The sequence below is a fragment of the Homalodisca vitripennis genome, chromosome 2, assembly GCF_021130785.1.
Source record: "Homalodisca vitripennis isolate AUS2020 chromosome 2, UT_GWSS_2.1, whole genome shotgun sequence".
Taxonomy (NCBI): Eukaryota; Metazoa; Arthropoda; class Insecta; order Hemiptera; family Cicadellidae; genus Homalodisca; species Homalodisca vitripennis.
In genome coordinates this window covers 89,889,413-89,911,456 of record NC_060208.1, presented here as the reverse complement: position 1 = coordinate 89,911,456, position 22,044 = coordinate 89,889,413, and the positions used below count along the sequence as shown (strand labels likewise).

Sequence of the window (22,044 nt, the reverse complement as noted above, 5' to 3'; positions counted from 1 at the left end):
CAAACGAGTTTAATTTTAATAAGAGAATACGAATGTAGCATCTTCACTCATCGCTTCACATTGGTTCTTAAGGTGACTATTGAAGAAAGGCAAATGAACGTGAGAAACGCACAATGGTATATTTTAACATGTTTACTTATTTAAATGACTCTGACTTGATGAAAGGAAAAGAACAATGAGGCTGACTGGAGTCGGCGTGTAAACAACACATTGTACCGTTCATCTCTGAATAATGGAGGAGCCCGGGGCGGAAATGCGACAAACCCCGACTTACTCTATACAGTCTGCCGTCGCGTCGGGTCGTCTCAAGCTGTCAGTAGGCTGTGACAAACTGTAAAATACCTCCTGAAATTATTTATGCTTAACATAACCGAAAGGTAGAGCTTGACAGCCCTTACTCTGACCCTACTCTGAAATGAAAAAGGCATTTTTCATTTCCTTCCCACCTAATGATAGAACAACTTTATGAAACTAAGGATAGAATTAAATTTGCTGACTAATAACAAATTTAAAGAAATAAAAACAAAAACTAATCGCGATTTACTATCCCATTTAAACAACTGCTAACTATTGAGATCATCCTACAAAAATTATTAAGTATTACAAGAAGAAGTATAAATTATAGTAGAGGAATAAATATATTCAGAAATAGTTTATGGTTCTCCATTGCTGCCACTAAAAGTTAAACATGCATATGTAACATATTAAAATCAAACCAAATGTAGGCACCTCACTAAGATTATCACTCCACTGTCACAAGAAGATTTTAAAAATAAACTTTAGTATATACAAAATTGTTTAATGGTTGCAAACGGATTTAGTTGAATATATGTTTAAACAAGCTAAAAATAAACACGGCAAAAATTCAAATACAACACTTTTATTAATTAAAAACACAAACACAAATTGGATTAGCACTACATGGACAAATTTATCATTCAAAAAATTATCATAAAAGATGTACAAACATCATTCAAAAAACATACAAACAAAAACGTCACGTATAAAACAGCAAGTAACGTGAAGAATAAATTGCAAAATCCAAAAGATGCAATAAATCAGGCATATATTAAATAATATTTGATAACTGCAACAAAAAATACATTAGACAGACAAAAAGAAAAATTCATACAAGATATAAAGAAAATTCCTCTCACATTAAATTCAACAGAGAAGAAAAATCGGCAGTCGCACACCACTGTATGAATACTGGACATAATATTTTAAAAGAAAACCTAAAACTATTAAAACACGCTAACTTAGCTAGATATTAAAATGCATGGGAATCCTATTACATAAATCAAGGAAATACAGAAGATTTGTTCAATCAAGAAGATAGACCAATACAGAGTTTTTGGTATTAATTGGTGTGTTCTAAAGCGATAAAGTTAAGAATAGCTAAGAAAAGATCCATGTTCAACAATATATATAAATAAATATATATATATATATATATATATATATATATATATATATAATGTTGAACATGGATATTTTATTATATATACATATGTTTGCGTGATTGTGTGTGTGTGTGTGTGTTCGATCAAAATTCGATCCTTAGCTAATGAAGGGTTGTGTGTCTTACAACCGACCAAAGTATTGTAGAATTTACTATTCTTGCAACTTACTATTAGTACAGCATTTAAAAATTTACATAGATTGTGTTATATTAATTACATTGTTTATCGAAATAATTGTACTATAATATTAAAATTATATTAGTACATTTAATAATAGAATATACATTAATAAATTTCATGTGAATTAGCAAAAAATAGTTGTAGTTGTTTTTTATTCTCTATGTATGATTTATTTATTATTGTTTATTACTGTAATATTTGGTTGTTTGATCTACTATTTTGAAATTCATTTCTATCCCTATTAATAAACAAAGTAGGTATACGCTACACCATATGTCGCGTAACAGGCTTCACTAGACGTAGTTTATTTCAAAATGAAGCTTAATGCAATTATTAAAGTCCATTGGTTAGTTCTTTCTCTAGGAATCGTGCGGAAGGGCATGTAGACAGAGAAACAGAAATAAAAACCCTCGAATGATAGGCTTTGCCAACACTCAGAAAATGCCACAACTCACAAAAATGAAAGTTTAATTATTATTTAGGTAGTGTACTTAAGTTGAAAAGTTGGAATGTTTGTTGATTATAAAGATAAGTATCCAGGAAGCTGTTTGCACGGCACTGTGAGGTGAGCAGCCGCGTCTCGCTCAAGCAAGCATATCGTATCGAGTCCCAGCGGTTTGGTCGAGATTTATGCGGTTCTACTTCGCGGCTTTATCGAGTGAACTGGAAGATGCTGGAAAACTACTTTACATTACGACTTAACTTTCACCATTAGCTCGAAAATCTGGTGGCAAACATAATTTATGGGCTCTTCTAAACTTTGACTGATTTCGCCATAAATCCCTTCTGTTCCTATAAAGATTCAAGAGTATCAATTTCAGGAGGAGGGGGAAATTTGCATTGTCTATGCAATGAATTGAGTTCTTAAGAACTCAACCTAGTGTTCAGTGAAACCGGTGGATGTTTTTTCATAAGGAATGAGGCGATCTTTAACCGCACTAGTTTACGGAGTAGCATTTCACGCACTAAAAACAGACAGACAAATCCGTAAATAATACTTAATCTAAGTAAAGCATCGATATATACAGACTGAGCGTTATCTGTTTCAAATAGTCCAATTTTACTATCTATAGGCGGATCTGACTGTTAAGATGTTTTAATGTAAAACACTTACATGTGAAAATAATTTTGTGTAGTATTATTTGTGATCCTTTTATTTCATCCCCACATAACTAATCTAAGCAATTATAAGTTTAGTTTATTAAAATAAATCTCTACATTAATTTAGTCGTACTCTTTTTTTATTAGCACGTCTTTTTAACAAGGAAATAAGTGAGTAAATTCTAAAAGCAGTTGCAATAAGTAATGTTAATTGTACGTTGTAGTTCACTTGGGTACGGTTTTATATTGTGTATTTTCTGTAATGATTTTTTAACGACATAAACACATTGGTCATCTCTGTAACAAAAAAATCAGAGGATTTCCGGAGTGTTACGTATATATTAGTAGTAGTGATTTTTTTAGTGTGCTGTATGATTTTCCTGCATATGTGCGAGATACTAGAACGGATAGACAGAAAAAGCTTAGTAGCATTAACGTTCATTTCTAACAATCCCAAAGAAGATAAAACGGTAACACGTTGCTCATTGGCAGTGATAAATGTAACGGTTACACAGAGGGATTACCTTATCACTGTCAATTGACGTTTAACCTACTTTATACTGCAGGCTGCCATTGGTTTAGCTTTAAGCTCTTTGATGAAACCCAATTAGTTATTTTATCCTCAAACGATTAATCGCTTATAATTAATTAAAATGTATTTCTGACACCATATATCATGTTTTTAATTTTAGTCATTTTATGACAGTAATGTACTTATATGATTTTATATTCTAAAAACGATATTCTTGATGAATTAATATATTTTTCACGTATTAATAAAGATCAAATAAATAATTAAAAAAAACATATCAATTGAATTGCGTATAAATGTGTTTGGACTATGTGTACATAGCTAAATAGTATAATGTAGTTGCTAGGTAAATGAGGTATTTATTTTACATTTTAGCAGCGTTTTTTCAAATATCTCACTCTATTGTTCTGTGTAATAAATTTCAAGACAAAGTAAATACTTTGAGTCTTTCAGAAATGTATTAAAAGATACATTCTCTATAAACACTGTGATAGATCTTGGTGAGGCAGTTCATTTTTCTACAGATTTCCTGAATTTCTTGCAGTCCTCTAGAATACCTCCGCATAAATTAGTGTTAAAAGTAGGGTGTCCTGTCACTAAGTAACTTTTTAATCTCTCCAAACGATTATGACGGGAGTTAGATAGCCGTTATGTAGTCTAAAAATTTACCATAAATGTATTGTTGCAATTATTACAGTCTTAGTGACAAAGTCTTGTGAAATGTATAAATTATATTTTACGTGGTTTTTTAATGCAAAAGTGTGAAGTAGGTCCTACTGATATAAAGTTCATACAATTCCTAAACAAACAATTGTGAAACTATCGTGTTTGTGTGTTTTTTTCAGATTGGGTTTGTGGACTAAAAAACCTATCACTATCAAATATTTTAGAAATAAAAACAATTCTTTTAAATATATATCGTATACTAATTTATTTACATTTAAAATATCTTTCACTATAAAATAAAAATTATATATATTTAAATGTTCAGCCAAAAAACTATTTTAATAAAAATTACAACAAACTTTATATAATTCATAAAGCAAAGTATTTAATTTCAATTTTAGGAATTATATCAAACATATTTAATATTCACAGTGAAGAAACAAGTAGTTTGAAAAAAAAACAATGTGAGAGAATGTTTGTATTGGGAAGTGGATTAGGGCTGCTTAATATCAGGTTACCTGGACAGACGGCGAGGTAAAATATGTTTTCCCCGTTCACTTTGTCATCGTGTTGTACTTACTTTTACTTACATACCGTGTTCCGTCTCAGATAGGAGTAGCAGATCAATTATTGGTAACTACAATGTCACCGTTAAAAACTAAGTTACAAAATTACGCCAAACAATATTTGTGTACTTTATTGTTTAGCAATTCTTGTTGTTTTGTATTAAATTCCTTTGGAGTATTGCAAAGAAATTTTCAAGAATTTGTTTAAAACATTGATCTTGTACTATAGCTAGAATGAAAATCGATTACAGTTCTGGCTAATTTACGTAAAAAAATATAATATGGATTTATCGTAGTAAAAGTAAATCGATACGGAGGACAGTTAAACAGCTGATCAATCGATCTTCAGATGCTTTATGATAATCTCGAGCCCGGACTCTTGCTTGTTGCCTGAAGCCATGGTACATTTCCGTGGTTTTGATCTGCCTGGCCGGCGATAAACCGCATACGAAATAATGAAGGCAGAACCAACTTCTGGAAACACAAGTGAGAAATTGATAACTCGGCCTACTGTGACTGTGTAAATGCCTACCAAACACCATAGCACATTATGACAAAATGCCCTTGAAGAAAAGTCCTGGCTAAAAAGACAGCACTGCATCAGATGGAAGAAAATACAGCTGATTGGCTGATGGACCTGGACATCCTTCACACGACAGGAGCCTTGCCTAGTAATCTATGACACTCACGATATTTACAACTTATTAAAGTCATATTTTAATCTTATTTGTCTAGCGTTGGCGAAGCCTATTACACGTGGGACTGGAAAACTTTCAATTCTGTCTGTAAGTTTATCCGTCCGTTTGCCCACACGATATCTCGAAAATAAACTAAATAGACTTGAAATTATGTATTAGGTTTCATTTCTGTATGAGGAATATTTACTTCGATTGTGCTGCATGTTACGCCATGGGATTTGGCTGGGCGTTAGCGAAACTTACATTGGTACATTGGTCTGTTTTACCTAAGTACACTCATAATAAATTTTAATATGTGACATATTAACACATGCAGCCGAACTATCTCAAAATATACAACATAATCTTATGGTGACTTGCTATTTACGCATTTATAATTTAAAAATTATAGGAAACGCAATTTAATTTTAAAATATTTGAATATATGTTGCGGCAAGAAGTCTAGATAAAGAACCTGTAAATTTGAAATTTCGCATTATACTTAATTTCTCCAAAAATAAGAATAAGTTCTTTGATGTTGCATGTAATTTGGCTGAGGTTCGCAGAAGCCAAACACTCGCTAGGCTGACAGAATTTATTTTTTGTTAACCGGGGGATGTAAACATTTCTTTGCCGAATGATTTTTTGGTCGTTCGAAGTCTGTTACGCGACTCGTGGTGCGGCTTACTCCTGCTTTCTTCTTATTAGTCTTCTTACACTATACGAAATAAACTATACGCTAAACAGTATCATATAATAATAAAAGTTAAGTAGAATATTAAACCTCAAACCATTCTATTCATTATTTTTTATATTATCATCATTATTGTATGTATTTTCTATAATTATGTCTGAAATAGCAATATATATATATATATATATATAATATATATATATATATATATATATATATATATATATATATATATATATATATATATATAACTGTATATATCCTTCAATAACCTCTGAAACTGAGTTTTATTATTATTATGGTGAAAATGATTCAGTTGAACTAAATCTATATATGTGAAACAGTGAAATTGACTCTAAAGTGTATTATCATTTTCTATAATTAATTTATTAAAAATTTCGTTATTTTCTTACACATTATACATTCTAATATTGTTATTTATATTTCTTAAACGCATTTAATATTATAAATTACTCAACCACGTTTGCGATTAGAGGTTTCTTTCGCGTTTCTTTCGGATTTCCAAGCCTTGGAAGGGCTGCAGTTAGTTATGTTATGAAATTAGAAAGTCGTCCTATGTGATTAAAAGGCAAATTTAACTTGATTGCTTCAATATTTAATATTGGCACTTGCCAAGAATTAATTACATCTTACACATTTGCCTTGTTGAATTGTATGAATTAATATGAAGTATTAATATTTCAGAACATTACAAAATAATGTAAAAAAATCTGAAACAGACACACAAGAACAGCCAACTTCTCTCTCCCGCCTCACAAACTCTAACATAATATAATCTTCGCCTAACAGTACAGTGTCAGTACCTTCACAATGGACACCAGAACATAAAACCACGGACTCCTTAACTCTGACGCTGCTTAAGTGTTACAAGACGTACCACATGAGTTCTTGCCACAAGGTAGAACGGTGAATAAGGAATATTACCTGCAAGTTATGCGCAATTTGCACAAAAAAATCCGCCAGAAACGCCCGAATTTGTGGAAAAGCAAAAATTGGCTTTTGCACCACGCTAACGCCCCTGCTCACACATCGCTGCTTGTACGCGATGTCTTGGCCAAAAACAACACACTAATGATACCGCAGCCACCGTATTCCCCAGATCTGACCCCCGGTGACTTTTTCTTGTTCCCGAAACTGAATAGGCCCATGAATGGACGACGCTACGCCACGATTGACGAGATAGAGACGGACGGCATCGAAGGAGAAGCTGAACAAGATACAAAAAAATGATTTTTTGAAGTGCTTTGAAGATTGGAAAAAACGTTGTCACAAGTGCATAATATCCCAGGGGGATTACTTTAAAGGGGAAAAAATAGATATTCACGAATAAATAAATAATTTTTGAAAATACACAAAATTCGCGATACTTTTTGAACACAGTATGTACAAATAATAGTGAGGTTAACATGACTATGGCCGTATGACAAAATAAACGGGAGGTAACTCTTTTTTACCTGCAGAAGGAATAGATTTCAAACCTGCAAGAGAGAAAACAAGGCAACATATGGGTAAATTTTAAATATCATTACATAAAGTTGTGGTGTAACAATAATTAAATAATTTATTTTGAACATAACAGGTCTACTAACTTTCATTTTTCATAAATAAACAATATAACGCAAACAACATATTATACTGAACCAAAATATATTTTAATTGACGTGTATAAGTTTACTAATCTGTAGTTCATTGTATATGTTTTTAATACTGTGCAATTGGAGACCTTAAAAGTAAATGCAAACGAGTTTGATGTACAATGGAAGTAATATTTACTGTGATCTGAGAAATATTTAATGAGTTGATACTAAATTTTTAATTTATTCATTCAAATATGAATAAAAATCCAAATTTACATATAAAGTAACATTTAAATGTAAATAATTGTATAGGCCTAAGTCCCTTGGTTCTTTATTTATGAAATGACCACATAAGGATTAAATTTACATTTTTAGTGCCTTCTCGGATACTTTTAATCAGAATAATAAGAAAGTATATTTAATGTCATATTGGTTTACCTAATTAGCTTCTAAGGTTCCATACATATATTAAAATAAAATACACAGTTTACTAATTTTTGTATGAAATATAATTATATAGCACAAATCATAATAGTAATTAGAAGAGCGTTTTATAATTTAACTCAAGAAATCAAGGTGACAGTAATTTATTCTTGTTATGCTGTCCACGATTACATTCTAACAGTTTTTCGAATTTATATATTTTATACACAGTTAGTTTACCACTACTCGCGGATTCAAAAATTTCAAATTGTTAAAATCAAAATGTGTGATACAAATTTTAAATTTAGTATTTGCCAACTTGTTCTCAAACTAATCATAAGTAATTTAGATAATAAAGATTGTACAGTGATGTTAGATTTAAATATTTTTTATGTTAAATTCGTAGCCCTTTGAAATAACCTCCCTGATACAGGAAAAGAAAAATGTTAAGTTTCAACCTCTCTACGTGGAATTATAGGTAGCTGATCATAAAAATAAGAACATTTTAAAATGTACAAATTAATACTCTGTTCATGGATTATAATTTAAGGGATTGGCATGTTTTTCTACTCATGTTTGATATAAGGAAATTATGTTTTAATTAAACATAATTTAATAAAGTGGCATAATCTTAAATATTTTTCTTAACGACATCATTTTTTAAATAAACATGTGCCACTACCTGAAGCTATAACTCAAGTACATATTGATCAAACAGAAACTGTCAATGCATGTAATTTCATGTGAAGTTGTAACAAATGTTTTTATACTCTTTTTATGTTTAGGGGAGTTATCTTCAAGGGCTTTGAATGTAGCATAAATATGCTTTCCAAAAACAAATCCAATACAACAACTTTAAAAAAATCCCTATATATTACTCTTATTTTTTACTTTACTCTTACTTTACTTATTATTATACTCTATACTATATTTACCAGTGAAGAAAAAAATATGCGTGTTATATTTATTTTTATAGTATTGTTTTTCAACAAAATAAGGGATGAACGAGTGTATATCTACATTTAGATATGTGTATAAAACTCTCATTGAATAATTATATTAATTTAAATACTTTTAAGTTCAATTTGAAATATTTAAATTTATGAATTTAAATTAATGTTATGTAATACTTTTCAAAATACTAGCCTATGTAATACTTTAAGCGATTTGTGGTCTGAACTGTCAGAGATACAATATTAACTTTAAAATATGTTTCGTGTAATTCTCTTGTCATCTACACGTTTCATGGTATCGACTTCTAATTTATGCATTAATTAATTTTATTCTTAATTTAAGATTTATTAAATTTCAGCGTCCGTGGACATCAAAAGTTTGTGGATTAGTCTCGAGCTTTGTAAGAAATGCATGTGATTTAGTAATCTGAAATAAAACATAACAGATTTTCAAACTATCTCAAACCGAATACGTACTAACACAGTTTCCCCACCAACTGTCATTAACTTTACCAACGTTCATCCAATAACACCATCACTGCAGGACTAACAGGATTCACATTTATTGACATCTCTTGCTCGACTGATTGCAGATGATGGATGGCTGTTGATTAGTGATGTATAATACATGAGTGACTGACAGGCACATTCTCGTTATATTCAACATTGACTTGCAGATTTTATGTTTTATATCTGTATATTTTTGCATGTTTTTTTTACCATGACCATTTTTCCGTTCTTTAATGTAATGACAAATTAAAATGCGTCTATATCAAAATGATAGTCATAGAAATTTCTTAACATTTTTAAAGAATGAAAAGTTGGTCTTCACCGTAGCGTAGAGTACCTCTCAGTGTCCGAGAGGTCATTGGTTTGATTTCTGCACTGGCCGAACAAAATCCATTTATAATTAATTGAAATGTAATTAAATCCTCTAATGGATATAATCGTAGGCATTATTCTAATAAATTATTAAATATGTATCATTAGTACAGCTAGTAAGTTCCATTGCACTGAGGGTCCATATATAGCTTCTTTACAAAGCGAAATTAATTTCCCTGTTTACAAACTACGTGTACATTTGAGACAAGTTATCCATCTTAGTAACATTTGGTCCTTATTACCCACCTTAATCAACACGGCTCGTTGGGTAGCACATATGTTTTGACTGTTACTTTGATTGATAACTGTAAAGTAACTGATGAAGGCTCATATTGCAAGCTTTATTAAACAATGAGTATGCACGGAATGGTGCTGTTTACTATATTTCCTCTTGAGTGGGAACTGTTAGTACACTGTTACCTATTATTAGCTGAGCGCATTCGGAACACCTATCTCGGATTAGTCAAATTAGTACATTTCTGTTTTATATTTTCAACTTGTCTACACTATAATTATCGGATAAATAAGCCTACAGTTTTCATAATATTGATCCTAGTGGTGACAGAAAACAATTATATGGAAGCCACTGATATGTTATAGTGAGTGTACATCTTAAGAAAAGAACATTTTATAGATTGTAATATGTCCTATTAAAAGTGAATGCACTCTAGAAGCTTTGATACAATTCCAATGCTGAAAGCAAAAGGACCCGTTTTAATACTTAACAATGTCTTGTTATTAATACTATTGTTGGACTACACTTGCTACAGTGTCAGCATAAAAAGAATAATTACAGGAAATAACAGATTACGACATAGACTAGTATATTTCTTTAATGAAAATGGAGAATGGTCTTCAATACAAGCATACGGAAACATAACTACTGCAGAAATTGAATGTGATCTGACTGATAATAAGTTTATAATTTATTTTAAGAACGAATATACGAGTCAAATACATATGTTATATTATGCAAAATATCGTACTTAGGAAACTGTCTTTACGGTCCCATTGTGATGGCAACATTTCTGTTAACCAAACGAGGAAGGGGAGTAAACAAACAAGGCTGATTTATATATGATAAGTTTTTATTTGTTACAATCAGTTGAATTAGGTTGTATTATTTTCTTTCGATGACCCAAGACCGAATGAAACTGCAGTCGCTCTAGAGACCCGATGGTGAGGCACGGTGAGGAGCTTGGCGTCGCCAGTAGTTATGGTTGGACGAATTGTCACCAATAAGTTTATCTATAGAATAAATACTAGTTGAGAACATCTCGTGAACAGCTTTGGAGCCAGAAGTAAGGAATCATACCTCCATAGTAAAAAATACTTTATAATCAATTACTTTATAAAATTACAAGTTGGCACCAATCAGACTGACCAATTTAGAGCCTTAGGGGAAATCAGTTTTCCAAACAATTTTTGAAGTTGGCTTGAAAATAGGATGGGTCCAAGAAAACCTAACATGAACATTGTATATGATACAGTTTTTTAATAATAGATGATATTTCGGTGTTGTGGATTCCTAGTGTCAGAACCATCTATGCACAATAAATTAGACTAGACTCCTTGTGGTTGGATAGATTTTGAGCACATTTGACGTGCAAAATGAGGAGAGGGGATTAAGAAATCTCGTTTAGGAATATAGAGTTCTATATCTAGATAGAACAGTTTTCCCTATTACCTGCCACGAAATTTGTATTAATCCCAGAACTATTAACACGATCGTTTTATAAAAACACTTTTAAATAAATAAAATTATACAACTTTTATTACCAAGAACTCCGGGAGTCCGGGAGTTGCAGTGGCAGATATCTCCTAAATGTCATGAGGTGCATAAAATCTTATAGAAGTGGAAAACATCAAAACCCCGAGAAACTTATTAGTGTTTAGGAACACCCAGGATCCGATAACTTTAAATTCAAAATTATTTTATATAAGGACTTGTTTAGTCGCATGAGTTCGGGAGCTTAGGCGTGAAGTTAACAGTGGACAGGAATTATGGTGAACTACCAGTGGTCCGGGAATCCTGAGATCGGGATAAACCAGACACCGAAAGTATCCACAAGCTGGGAGTTCCCAGAGACCTAGAACTCTTTGGGTCAAAGATACAAGGAACTGGTATCTATACCAGTCCCTCAGTGGGGTCCACTCTTAAGGCCCGTGATGGAAGCCCGTAGCGTGAAATTCCACAGATGCCCATAACTTCTAATACTTATATTATATGGAGTTTTAAATTATGGCTCACTTATGTCATGAACTCCACAGTACCTAAGCAGTCTTAAATGTCGAACTCTTGTAGTATATAAGTTTAGCAGTACTCGAATAATCGTAATAATCTATATAAGGCTTTCAAATTATGGATATCTGCTGTCAATAAGTAAGTTTATATTATTATGTTGTGTTACACATGATATTTAGTTATTATGTCAATCTTAAAATAAACCTTTCCCTATCCCGTTAAAAAGTCTCTCCTTATTTTAATAGGTACATAAGAGATACATTACGTTTCTGTTCTTCGGTGCTTAACAATCAAAAACTCTGCTATATTAAATTAAAGATTAAACACTGAGAACAATGTCACTCCTTCAATTAAACTTAAATTATAACTCTGAACTTTCATAACGTGAATTTGATAATAACTATGCATCACCACGCAGAAATACAATTTTTTAACAGCGATTATAAACATGTAATTTCTCCCGATTTTTAGGAATATGGATACTATGGATTCTTGAAATAATTAGTTCGAAATATACCAAACAATTTTCGATAAAGTTCTGAAAACCATTCAACTTGGGGTAACAAGATGTAAAATATATTATTGATATTTTCGTCTTATTTATGCTATCATAAAAATATTAACATATTTAAGTAAACAAAGTTTTTACACCAACCTCGAGATCTGACAACGTTTACGCATTTACTATACAGTTTACCAACATTAATCAGACAAATTATTATAATCAATAAATGCATCACTAAATCGTTGCTTAAGTTAAAATCTCTTCTGTAGTTTATATTATCCTTGTTTGTGTTAAAATTTAATGTACTGTGTAATAGCGCATACAATTTATCATCTATATTATAATTTATGTATACTAATATTTGCTACTAATTAAGACCAAGTATAACATTTTAATATTAATTGTCATTCATATATTAGTAATACATTACTTTCTACTTGTATTAACATCCAGACAATAATATTACGTGACGTAATGTAGTAACTGCAAGACTAATAAAATTAAAGATAATCTTGCAAACTGGCGAAGAAGAAAACGGTGACTAGACAAGTGGAATAATCGACTCTTTACTTGCTTAAATGATCTAATGCATAACGAGAGTCGTTGAGCCAACACCTGGCCCTGTTTAAAACATTGAAGAATTTTTGTCATGTAAGTTCCTTGGTCCAATGACCCACTCCATTAGCTTTTTTTGCGTAAAACATTTAATTTGTTACCCACAACTTTAATGAGTTCATCACTATATATGTAGTTTTTTTCTTCTATTTGTAAATGACCTTACATTTACACTGATAAAGAAGATTCAAATCCTCATAACGTGGTGTTCTATTTTTGTAATGTATAATGATTGCAAAACATCCGAACTCGTATGTCCTATTTTATTTGTTTTCATAACATATTTTAAAATTAATATGTATTATAACCATTTGTATATATCATATTGTTTTGCAACTTATAAACTTGAGTATCGAAAAAAGGACTCCCCTTGCAATCCAAGATTGTCTGAGCTTTAGACTAGTTTTGCGTGTTTTAAGTCTTCAATAAACATTTATTCAAATTATGACAAATATAACAGTTACTTAATGCATTAAGCATTAAATAACACTGTTAATCTTGATTAATAGTTCAAAAACACAATATCTGTTAATCATATTTTTTAAATTTCTATATTGATAAGTCATATGTAAGAGATCAGATAACATTTATCAAATAATGTTATCGTTATTGACATCACCATAATTGTATGCGTTAGCCTCATAAGGCTCTGAGTTAAGATCATCAACTGTATAACCTTTATATTACTGTTTGGAAGTAGTGAGAGTGAAGGAACGGTCAAGCTGGAACAACTCATAGTTTTGGCCCCGTTTTGTGGTACACATGAAAATAAATCCTAAATTAATAGGACAGGCAATAACAAAACTTTTTTCATTTACGTGATTGAGATTGCGTTTCACTGCTACCGCAGAGAGAACTGGTAAACTGGGTTGGCTGGAAGAATCAATCAGAGTTAAAAATGAATTATTATACTCTTTCATCCATAAAATCCAATCTAATCAAAATAGCATGCACTGTCACTTTATAGATAAACTCGTGATGTATTGGATTAAAATTATAAAAGAGTTATTTCAAATATAAAGGTTTTGTAAGAAAATTTATAACTAGGCTTACTATTAATTTGAGCAGAATTTGATAATTTTAATATTTTTATTTTTACAATTAATATTTTTTTCTAAAATTGACCCAAATTTCCAATACTTTTTTCAAACTACTAAACATGAAACTTTTAAAGTGTGATGTTTACAGAGATATTTTATATTTCACTTCATATATTGGCAAATTATATGAGTTATATAAAATAAAAAAGTTTAACTTTCGTAATAATGAATTTCTGAGTTGTATTTTTACACAAACTAGTAAACACACACACACATTCAGTAGTTTTTGATATAACTATTTTCTAAGATAATTGAAAAACAACGCTTAAAACATTGTGAATAAAATAATAGTTTTCTCATTCATACTCTTTAAATAAATAAAAAAACTCACCAAACCACTCACTGCCCATTTTAAAAAGCATCCATAATGCACACCTCAACTGGAGGTTATAATGGTCGGCTTGACTCGTAGAATATTGGAGAAAACGTTCAAAGAGAAAAGTGGTACAAACAAAGCTAAGGGCGCCGCATCGTTGCTTGAATATTTACAAGGACTTTATTCCGTCTTTGACCTGTACACTAATAAAATACGTTCTGTCCTTCTATTTTAAATGTAATTAAAAATTTGTTTCTTTGGTTTTTTTGTATGAAATATGTAAATATATTAAAATACAATGTGTCAATTTTCTTAATATTAATTTATATTGACGTAATAAAAGTTTATTTCTGCTGCCGGTATAATGCTACCTAATTATCTTACAACTTACACAATCCATGAGTAGCCTGAAAAAGGGAGCTCAAGTTTATAGCGATGATACTCATTAATTAATATTTCTTCTTGATAATGATAAAAAACAAGTTCTTTTTTCTTCGTGTTTAATTAATTCTGGAAGAGAATTCCAAAACTGAAAGGCTAAACATTATTTTTCCTTTGCTCCAGAATCTAGACCATGTAATGGTGTTGACTATCATCCCATTGAAAACAGCCTTTACAAGAAAAACACAATCTTCCTAAATAACTTTTGAAAATTTGAATTCTTACATTGCAGTTTTATTTACTCAGACGTTGCTCGTCTTGGCGACGTTTATCCAGCATTTTTCAATGTGTAACATTTTTTTACCTTTACATCTTTGAAAACCCCGTAATAATTACGCAATGGCTCAATTTAAAGCTCAACAATATAAAAGAGTAAATTTAAGGATAAACTAGCACGGATAAATCAATATTGCAATAAAAATAACAAAAACACTATTTTATTCTTTATATTAGCATTTATTTTACAAAAAATAAACCTGCTACGCATTATTGCACATACGTCATGAAAAATATATACAAAATAAAACATATTTACTTACACCACTGTGTCTTCATATAATTCTTCTTCATATTTTTTTAAACAAAACGTGTTGAATAATGTTGTTAGAAACGTCAGAGTCATAAATTAAATAGACTCTGAGTAGCAATAATACGTCATAGGGGAAAAGGTTGTGGTTTTACAAACCGTAGTTTAAATACACAAGTTATGATTTAATTTCTTACAATGATCATTTATCAACATGTTTGTTTTCACAGAGAGATCGAGTCACTGAACTATTCTATTACCACGCTGACGGTAATAACATTTCCTGAATTGTAATGTATCCATTTTAATATGTGCTTCTCCAGCTCGATAAAAAATATGTCTTTCATTAAGCAAGATCATCTTCGAGAAAAAAGAGTTTTGACTGTAACATTCAGAACAAAATTTCGACTAACAGATAGTTCTAGTATATGGACTGTCTTTCGTGTATAGAACATTGTATAATGTATGTTTGTAAAAGCTATCAGCTGTCTCATAGATATGAGACTAGAAAGGAAATACTAGATACTTAGCGAGGCATCTATAACAAGGGCTATATTAAACTCAAGTATTTCTATGTTATACTTAAGTAAATAGTTGCAGTTTAACATGTTCGATAACAAAGTATGATAAATATGTTAAACTGAATATGCTTTCCGGAAGATAATACACGATAGAGACATAACATGTTGTAGTCGGGTTATAAGATATGTCCTTACTGTCGAACAACTGTCTAGCTTTAAACTGAGACAGCATAAAAGAATCATGATGTTTTCTTACGGAAATTGAGTAGTGGAATATTGCTTTAAGTTTTACACATGTCTTATTTATTTACTTAAATGGACAACAAATACAAAGCATTGAAGAGAGTAAATTACATTTCTTGGAGGGAGCGAACTGATGGGCCTTATCTATGTAAACTTTATAGTAAGTAGAACGAAATGATAACCAGAGCTGCACTGGTTTTGTAAAGTTAAATAGTTATAATATATATTAAAAATATGGTTTAGCTTAATTAAAATGATACACAACGATATAGGAGTGTATTATGAGAGTCGATGTTTCAAATGTGTTCTTTACTTTTCCGGTCCTAATCATATGTAATTAGCCATTGATATAAACACGCCATTACATAGTATTCTTGTAATTTTAGAAAAATAATTGATCAGAACAACACAATTGTGCAAGCTCCAGCCGACGCGACGGTAGATAATGGAAACTGGATATTACCGGAAAGATCAAGTTTCCGCCAACATGGCGGCGAGGCGCGGCGGCCCAGCCCACCACATACGTGCTCTGGGACATTCAGTTAATAATTTATTCACTTATTACTATATCACTTTACCACATCCATTATAACAAACAAATGCACCTTGAGGCTGAAATTCTTTATCTACAATTTATATGACACAATTTTTAAATCTTTTATCTAATTAGAAAAATTAAACTTATTCTTTGGTAGAAGTTTAAGGGAGAGTAATTTTAAAGTGATCTTCATTCAACTTTATATTCAAATGGACGTTTTACAAACTAATCTTTGTCAAAGAACTGTGTGTTTTATTTGATTCAGTATTTCTGATAGTAATGCCATAATATTATAAGCTGCTAACATTAAGTACGATAGTAAAAGTACAACTATATTCTTTATTTAGTAGATTATGTATACAAGATCAGTCTATGAGAAATTTTCTTTGTGGTAGCACTTACGGAACATTTCTACATAACATAACTGAAAATGGGCTCCAGAACATTGTGCGTAAGGTATAAAATAATTCTGCTGTAAGCAGTTTTGTATATCTTGAAAAAATTTTAAGATATTGATTACTTGTTAATCCCATGAAATTTTTCGATATATAAGAATGGGGAACACATTGTGTAAGAACTTCAGATTCAAAACCATTGGCCAGCTACATACGCCGCTTTAGTTCTAATACAATTCCATTTAAAATCTGGAATGTTTAAAATTCTATTATCAATGGCTCAAGAGAAACGTACCTATGGTATAAATGTAGCGGGAACCTTTTATTTCTAAATGAAATAAACTATTTTAATATTTTAACTGTCACAAATCTTCCTACCTCTCCCGACTGAGCCATAAGGACTATTATTGTTCATTCAAGCTTTAACAGCAATTCGTATGGTTGAAGTTGTATAGGATGTCTGTTTATACAACTGATGTCCATCTTGTTTATTACTGTATACTGAAGTTGGGTGTCTTGTATTATATTACGAACAGTGCTTTAATAACGTTTAATATTTTCTGTTTAATCTCTTATACTTGCTGCAAAATAAAAATTAAGTGGTGCACAGGCTACATACTTTATACTCCTACTGTTCATAATTCAACTCGATCATCAACCAGTAGTTGTGTTACGTTTTTTTTTTTTTTTTTTTTTTTTTTTTTTTTTTTTTTTTTTTTTTTTTTTTTTTTTTTTTTTTTTTTGTCCACCAAACAAACGTCATACATCGAAGTAAACCAATTGAAATAGAAACAATAATCACCCTAATTTTGTATAAACACAATCTTGACATCTAAATAAATAAATTAAAGTCCTCGATTCCTGATTTTAGCCCTGGTAAGATACGTGGTAGCAAAAATATCAATAAAAGGCCTGAGCTCTTGATTTCCTAGATCCATATCACGTAATTATGTGTAATTATTTCTAGACTATTTAAAAGCTTTTAGAGAAAGGTCGTAATAAACTCTATAACCTAACCTGATAAACAGTGAATTTAACAAGGGTCTCAGTAGTAAAATACTAGTTCTAAAACTTTCCAGCACGAGGAGTAAATGTGATTGTTTTCTATGGGTAATCTCGTTTTATGAGTAAAGTAAAGTCAAGTTCGAAAATACGATTAATCGCCAAAACACACTTTTTCTTTATGTGACCAGCAACATTTTTTGACACACGGAAAATATTTTTAACTTATCTTGTATTTTATTTTTATTACATAACATGATATAGTCATACTGTCAAGTTAACGTATGAAAAACGGCTGTTATTTACATTAATTAAAATTAAATTCACGTTTTGAGGTTAGCGCACTAAAATGCTTACCATTTACAATAGTTGGTTTCTTAGATCGCTGTTATAAGGAAATTAATAACCACTTCATGGAACAATTTAATATAATAAACTGTTATTACAAATAACTGTAAACTGCAGTATAATACTATAAGACGTTTTTTTAAACCCAAATTAAGTTCTGTGTTTATCACTCTAATGATTTCTTACTTGGATCCATGCTGTAATCATGATAACTCTTATTTATTACTTGATACCTCAGCTGTATAACTCAGAATATCAAAAACAGACGACATTTTTAAATTTTCAATTGTTATGATACATATGACACGAAGCTAAGATTTTCGTATTATATATTTGTCGTTTAATGTTGTTAAAATAAATATCTTATGTCTTAGTAATATGTAGTAACTTCAAGTAAGTATTTAAAATAAGAAAAGACCTAAATAGCAAAAACATTAAATTGAAGAAACTTTGACTACGTTCATCAATCAATGTTCTTATTTCAAATGTTTACTGTAAATACGCAAAACAGAAATATTATTCTTCGTTAAAGAAGGTTTTAACGCTTTGAAGGCATAACGGTAACGGACATCAAGAATCTGTTTACGTTTGGCGGAACGCTTTCTTAACTTGGCTCAGCATAATTTGAAAACGGCCCCTGAGGACACAGAATAAACAAATTTGTTTGAAGTGTTTCAATTATTTATGAGATTCCTGTTGACACTAAAGCTTTTTTATAATATTCTTTCTGTAGCAGCAGAGAACCTGCTTAGCTTACTTCCCTCTTTCAAAGAAAAATATAAGAGTTTATTTATTTACTCGACTCGTAATCAATGTTTTACGTTATCCATTTTATTTATAAACATTAAAAATAAGACTTATGATAACCTTGCAATAATATCGATCTTTGCTTTTAATATTCCAAAAAATAATAAGACTTCCTATTTTTAAGAAGTAATTCTGTATTAGTGTAATCGTGAAGTTAAATAATAAAATGTATATCAAATCATAATTAGTCATTCTATTTTTATACCTGTTTTATAACTTCTTACTGGATTGTAGAATATATAAAAATAAATTTAACTTAATATTAAAATATTACGAAACTATCAAATGTTTACATTTATACTTAAAAATATGTTTTCATAAGCCAGTATATTCAGTAAGTTACCAGTACCGGTGCATAATAAATTGTACCATGCAGTTAGATGCAGTATTATCTAACTGAATGCAAATATGAATTTTAAAAGTTACTAGATAAAAAAATTTGCGTCTAAGAAGGAATCATTGCATGGGGAAACTATCTAAGCGTTTCTACAGTTACACGGGAATTTAATGAAAGTTTCACATTAACTACTTCAGGGCTAGAGCTTATTTTCCTTCCTTTTTCTAAATTATTTAAATCTGTTATAAATCCTAAATAACATGAAACACTAGCAACATTCTACAATATTTGCGATTTGAAGGCCTTTATACCTGATGAACTTTGTTACTATAATATCTGATTTTTAGAATTGAGAGTATTTTGTTTATTGCCAGACTTACTTGGTTAAAATCAACATTTTTACTGAGTTTGTTTTTTACTGCGGTCTCAACAAAACCAACTTATCCACATACAGCTACACAGTGAAAAGTCTTACATTCTTTTCCATAGATAGTAGTAACATGGTTTTTGGTATGAGTATGTACCAGTAGATGAGCAACTGATATCAAAGTAGTTTATAAGATTATGTGTTTCTGGCCGGATAGTGGGGAGTATATAGTTGCATATACCAGAGCTGGAGTAGTCGACAGTTAGTTGCAAAATCAAGAACTGGAATACAAGAGTTTGTATAAATGGGCAGTCTCTAGCATTACACAATGTTAGAGAGTTGTGAAGGTATTTTTATTAAGTCATTACTGGCTGTCTGCGGTTTAGTACTCAAGTAGTTGACAGTTGTAAATTCCAGAGCTAGAATACAGTTTGTATAATACGGTGGTTGTTGTTTTAGCCATTACTGTGAAGACTGTTGGCGCTTCAGAGATTGAGTAGTTTATTCGCTTATGCTAAGCATGTATCGAGTTATATCAACTATATTATTTCTAAAAACACTTATGACTAAAAATATCATCAATTCATTTAACAGGTTACAAGTAGTTAAGTCATGAAGAAAAGGTTCAATCTATCAAAATCACGTATGAATTTTGACACCTTTGGTGTCCTCTATTATATGAGCCGACTCCTGGCGCGTTACTATGGTTGAATCGTGATTTACAAGAATGCCTAAGTTTCATCTGAGACACAAAATTAATCTAAACTGGAATATGTTTTTCATCCCTGTATGAAAACGTTCCAACTGCATCAGATAATCTATTATGATATTGTGCAATATAACCATTACATACAGGAGCAAAACTAACCTGTTGATCTACATTAAACAGCTGTTTAATATTGTTTTCAAATACTATTGTTGTATAAAAATTACCACGCGAGGTGATATAATAAAATTAATATTGAATAACTAGAGGATTATGTGATGACATACAATTCAACCTCTTCAAACCTCTTCATAGAGGGTTAATGTATCTTAGGGGCAATACGTTTGAGTACCACTCACATATCTATTTGTCCGTTAAACTTCGCTTTATCTTCATATTGATGTAATGGGTTGTGGATTATGTCGAGTGCATATAGTCAAAATTTTGACACATTTGAGATTTATAAATACCCAAGATGGGGTTTTTAACTCATTTTATGTTATTTAACACCTTCTTTCATAAAGCTAAATTTTCAACCTAAGCACATAAATGATGATGAACATTTTTATTGCATATTTAGTAATACAGAATTTTCTTAGGCAGAGGAAGAATCCGTGACTAGCTCAATAAACATCCTCGGTTGTAACTTCAACTGAACCAGAATTACCAAACGAGGAGCCTTATCATCTTCCAGCAACAACAATAGCAGACATTTCTCATCACGCATTGCCTACTATAATCAGATCTAAGTTTATTAAACATTTAAAAACTGTACAAATATATGTACGTCAAATGTAATGAAAAGCAAGAAATCTGTGTATGTACTGACACATTTTCATATCATAATTTTATAAAGAGATCCGTATAAGGAAATCTGATATTATTGGCCTATTGGAATAATATTTAATTACTTCTGCGTCCATTAAAATAGAAATGAAAACAGTAATAAAATGTGTATTTCGGAGTTGCGACTACAGTCATTTTCAGAAACTTGGCATGAGATATTCACTTATCTGTCATTCCTTAATTCGAGAAGTACATAACTACTAGCAGATATCTGGTATTTTTGTTTCATATTATATCTCTTTTTTCTACCTTTATATTCTTTATTTTGAAATGGACTATTTGTTCTCTGATGCAGAGAATAGATTTCTGTCCAGAGAAAGCTGTGTTATACATTTTGAACATCAAATGATGCCAAAAGTATGAAATCCTAATATACTTTTAAACCTTACATCGTCAATAACAAACTTTGAATTTATAAGTTTGTTTTATGCACATAAATATGTCATTATTC

The 22,044-nt window shown here is 30.6% G+C and overlaps 1 protein-coding gene across 1 annotated transcript in view; it reads left to right on the top strand.

Annotated features, from left to right (window-relative positions):
* Positions 1–232: 232 nt before the first annotated feature.
* The window catches only part of LOC124355717 (D-erythrulose reductase-like), an 80,093-nt gene continuing 58,281 nt past the window's right edge, over positions 233–22,044 (top strand). The window contains exon 1 of the mRNA XM_046806875.1: positions 233–316. Within this exon, the coding sequence (XP_046662831.1) occupies positions 233–316 (84 nt within the window). The remainder of the gene's footprint in view (positions 317–22,044) is intronic.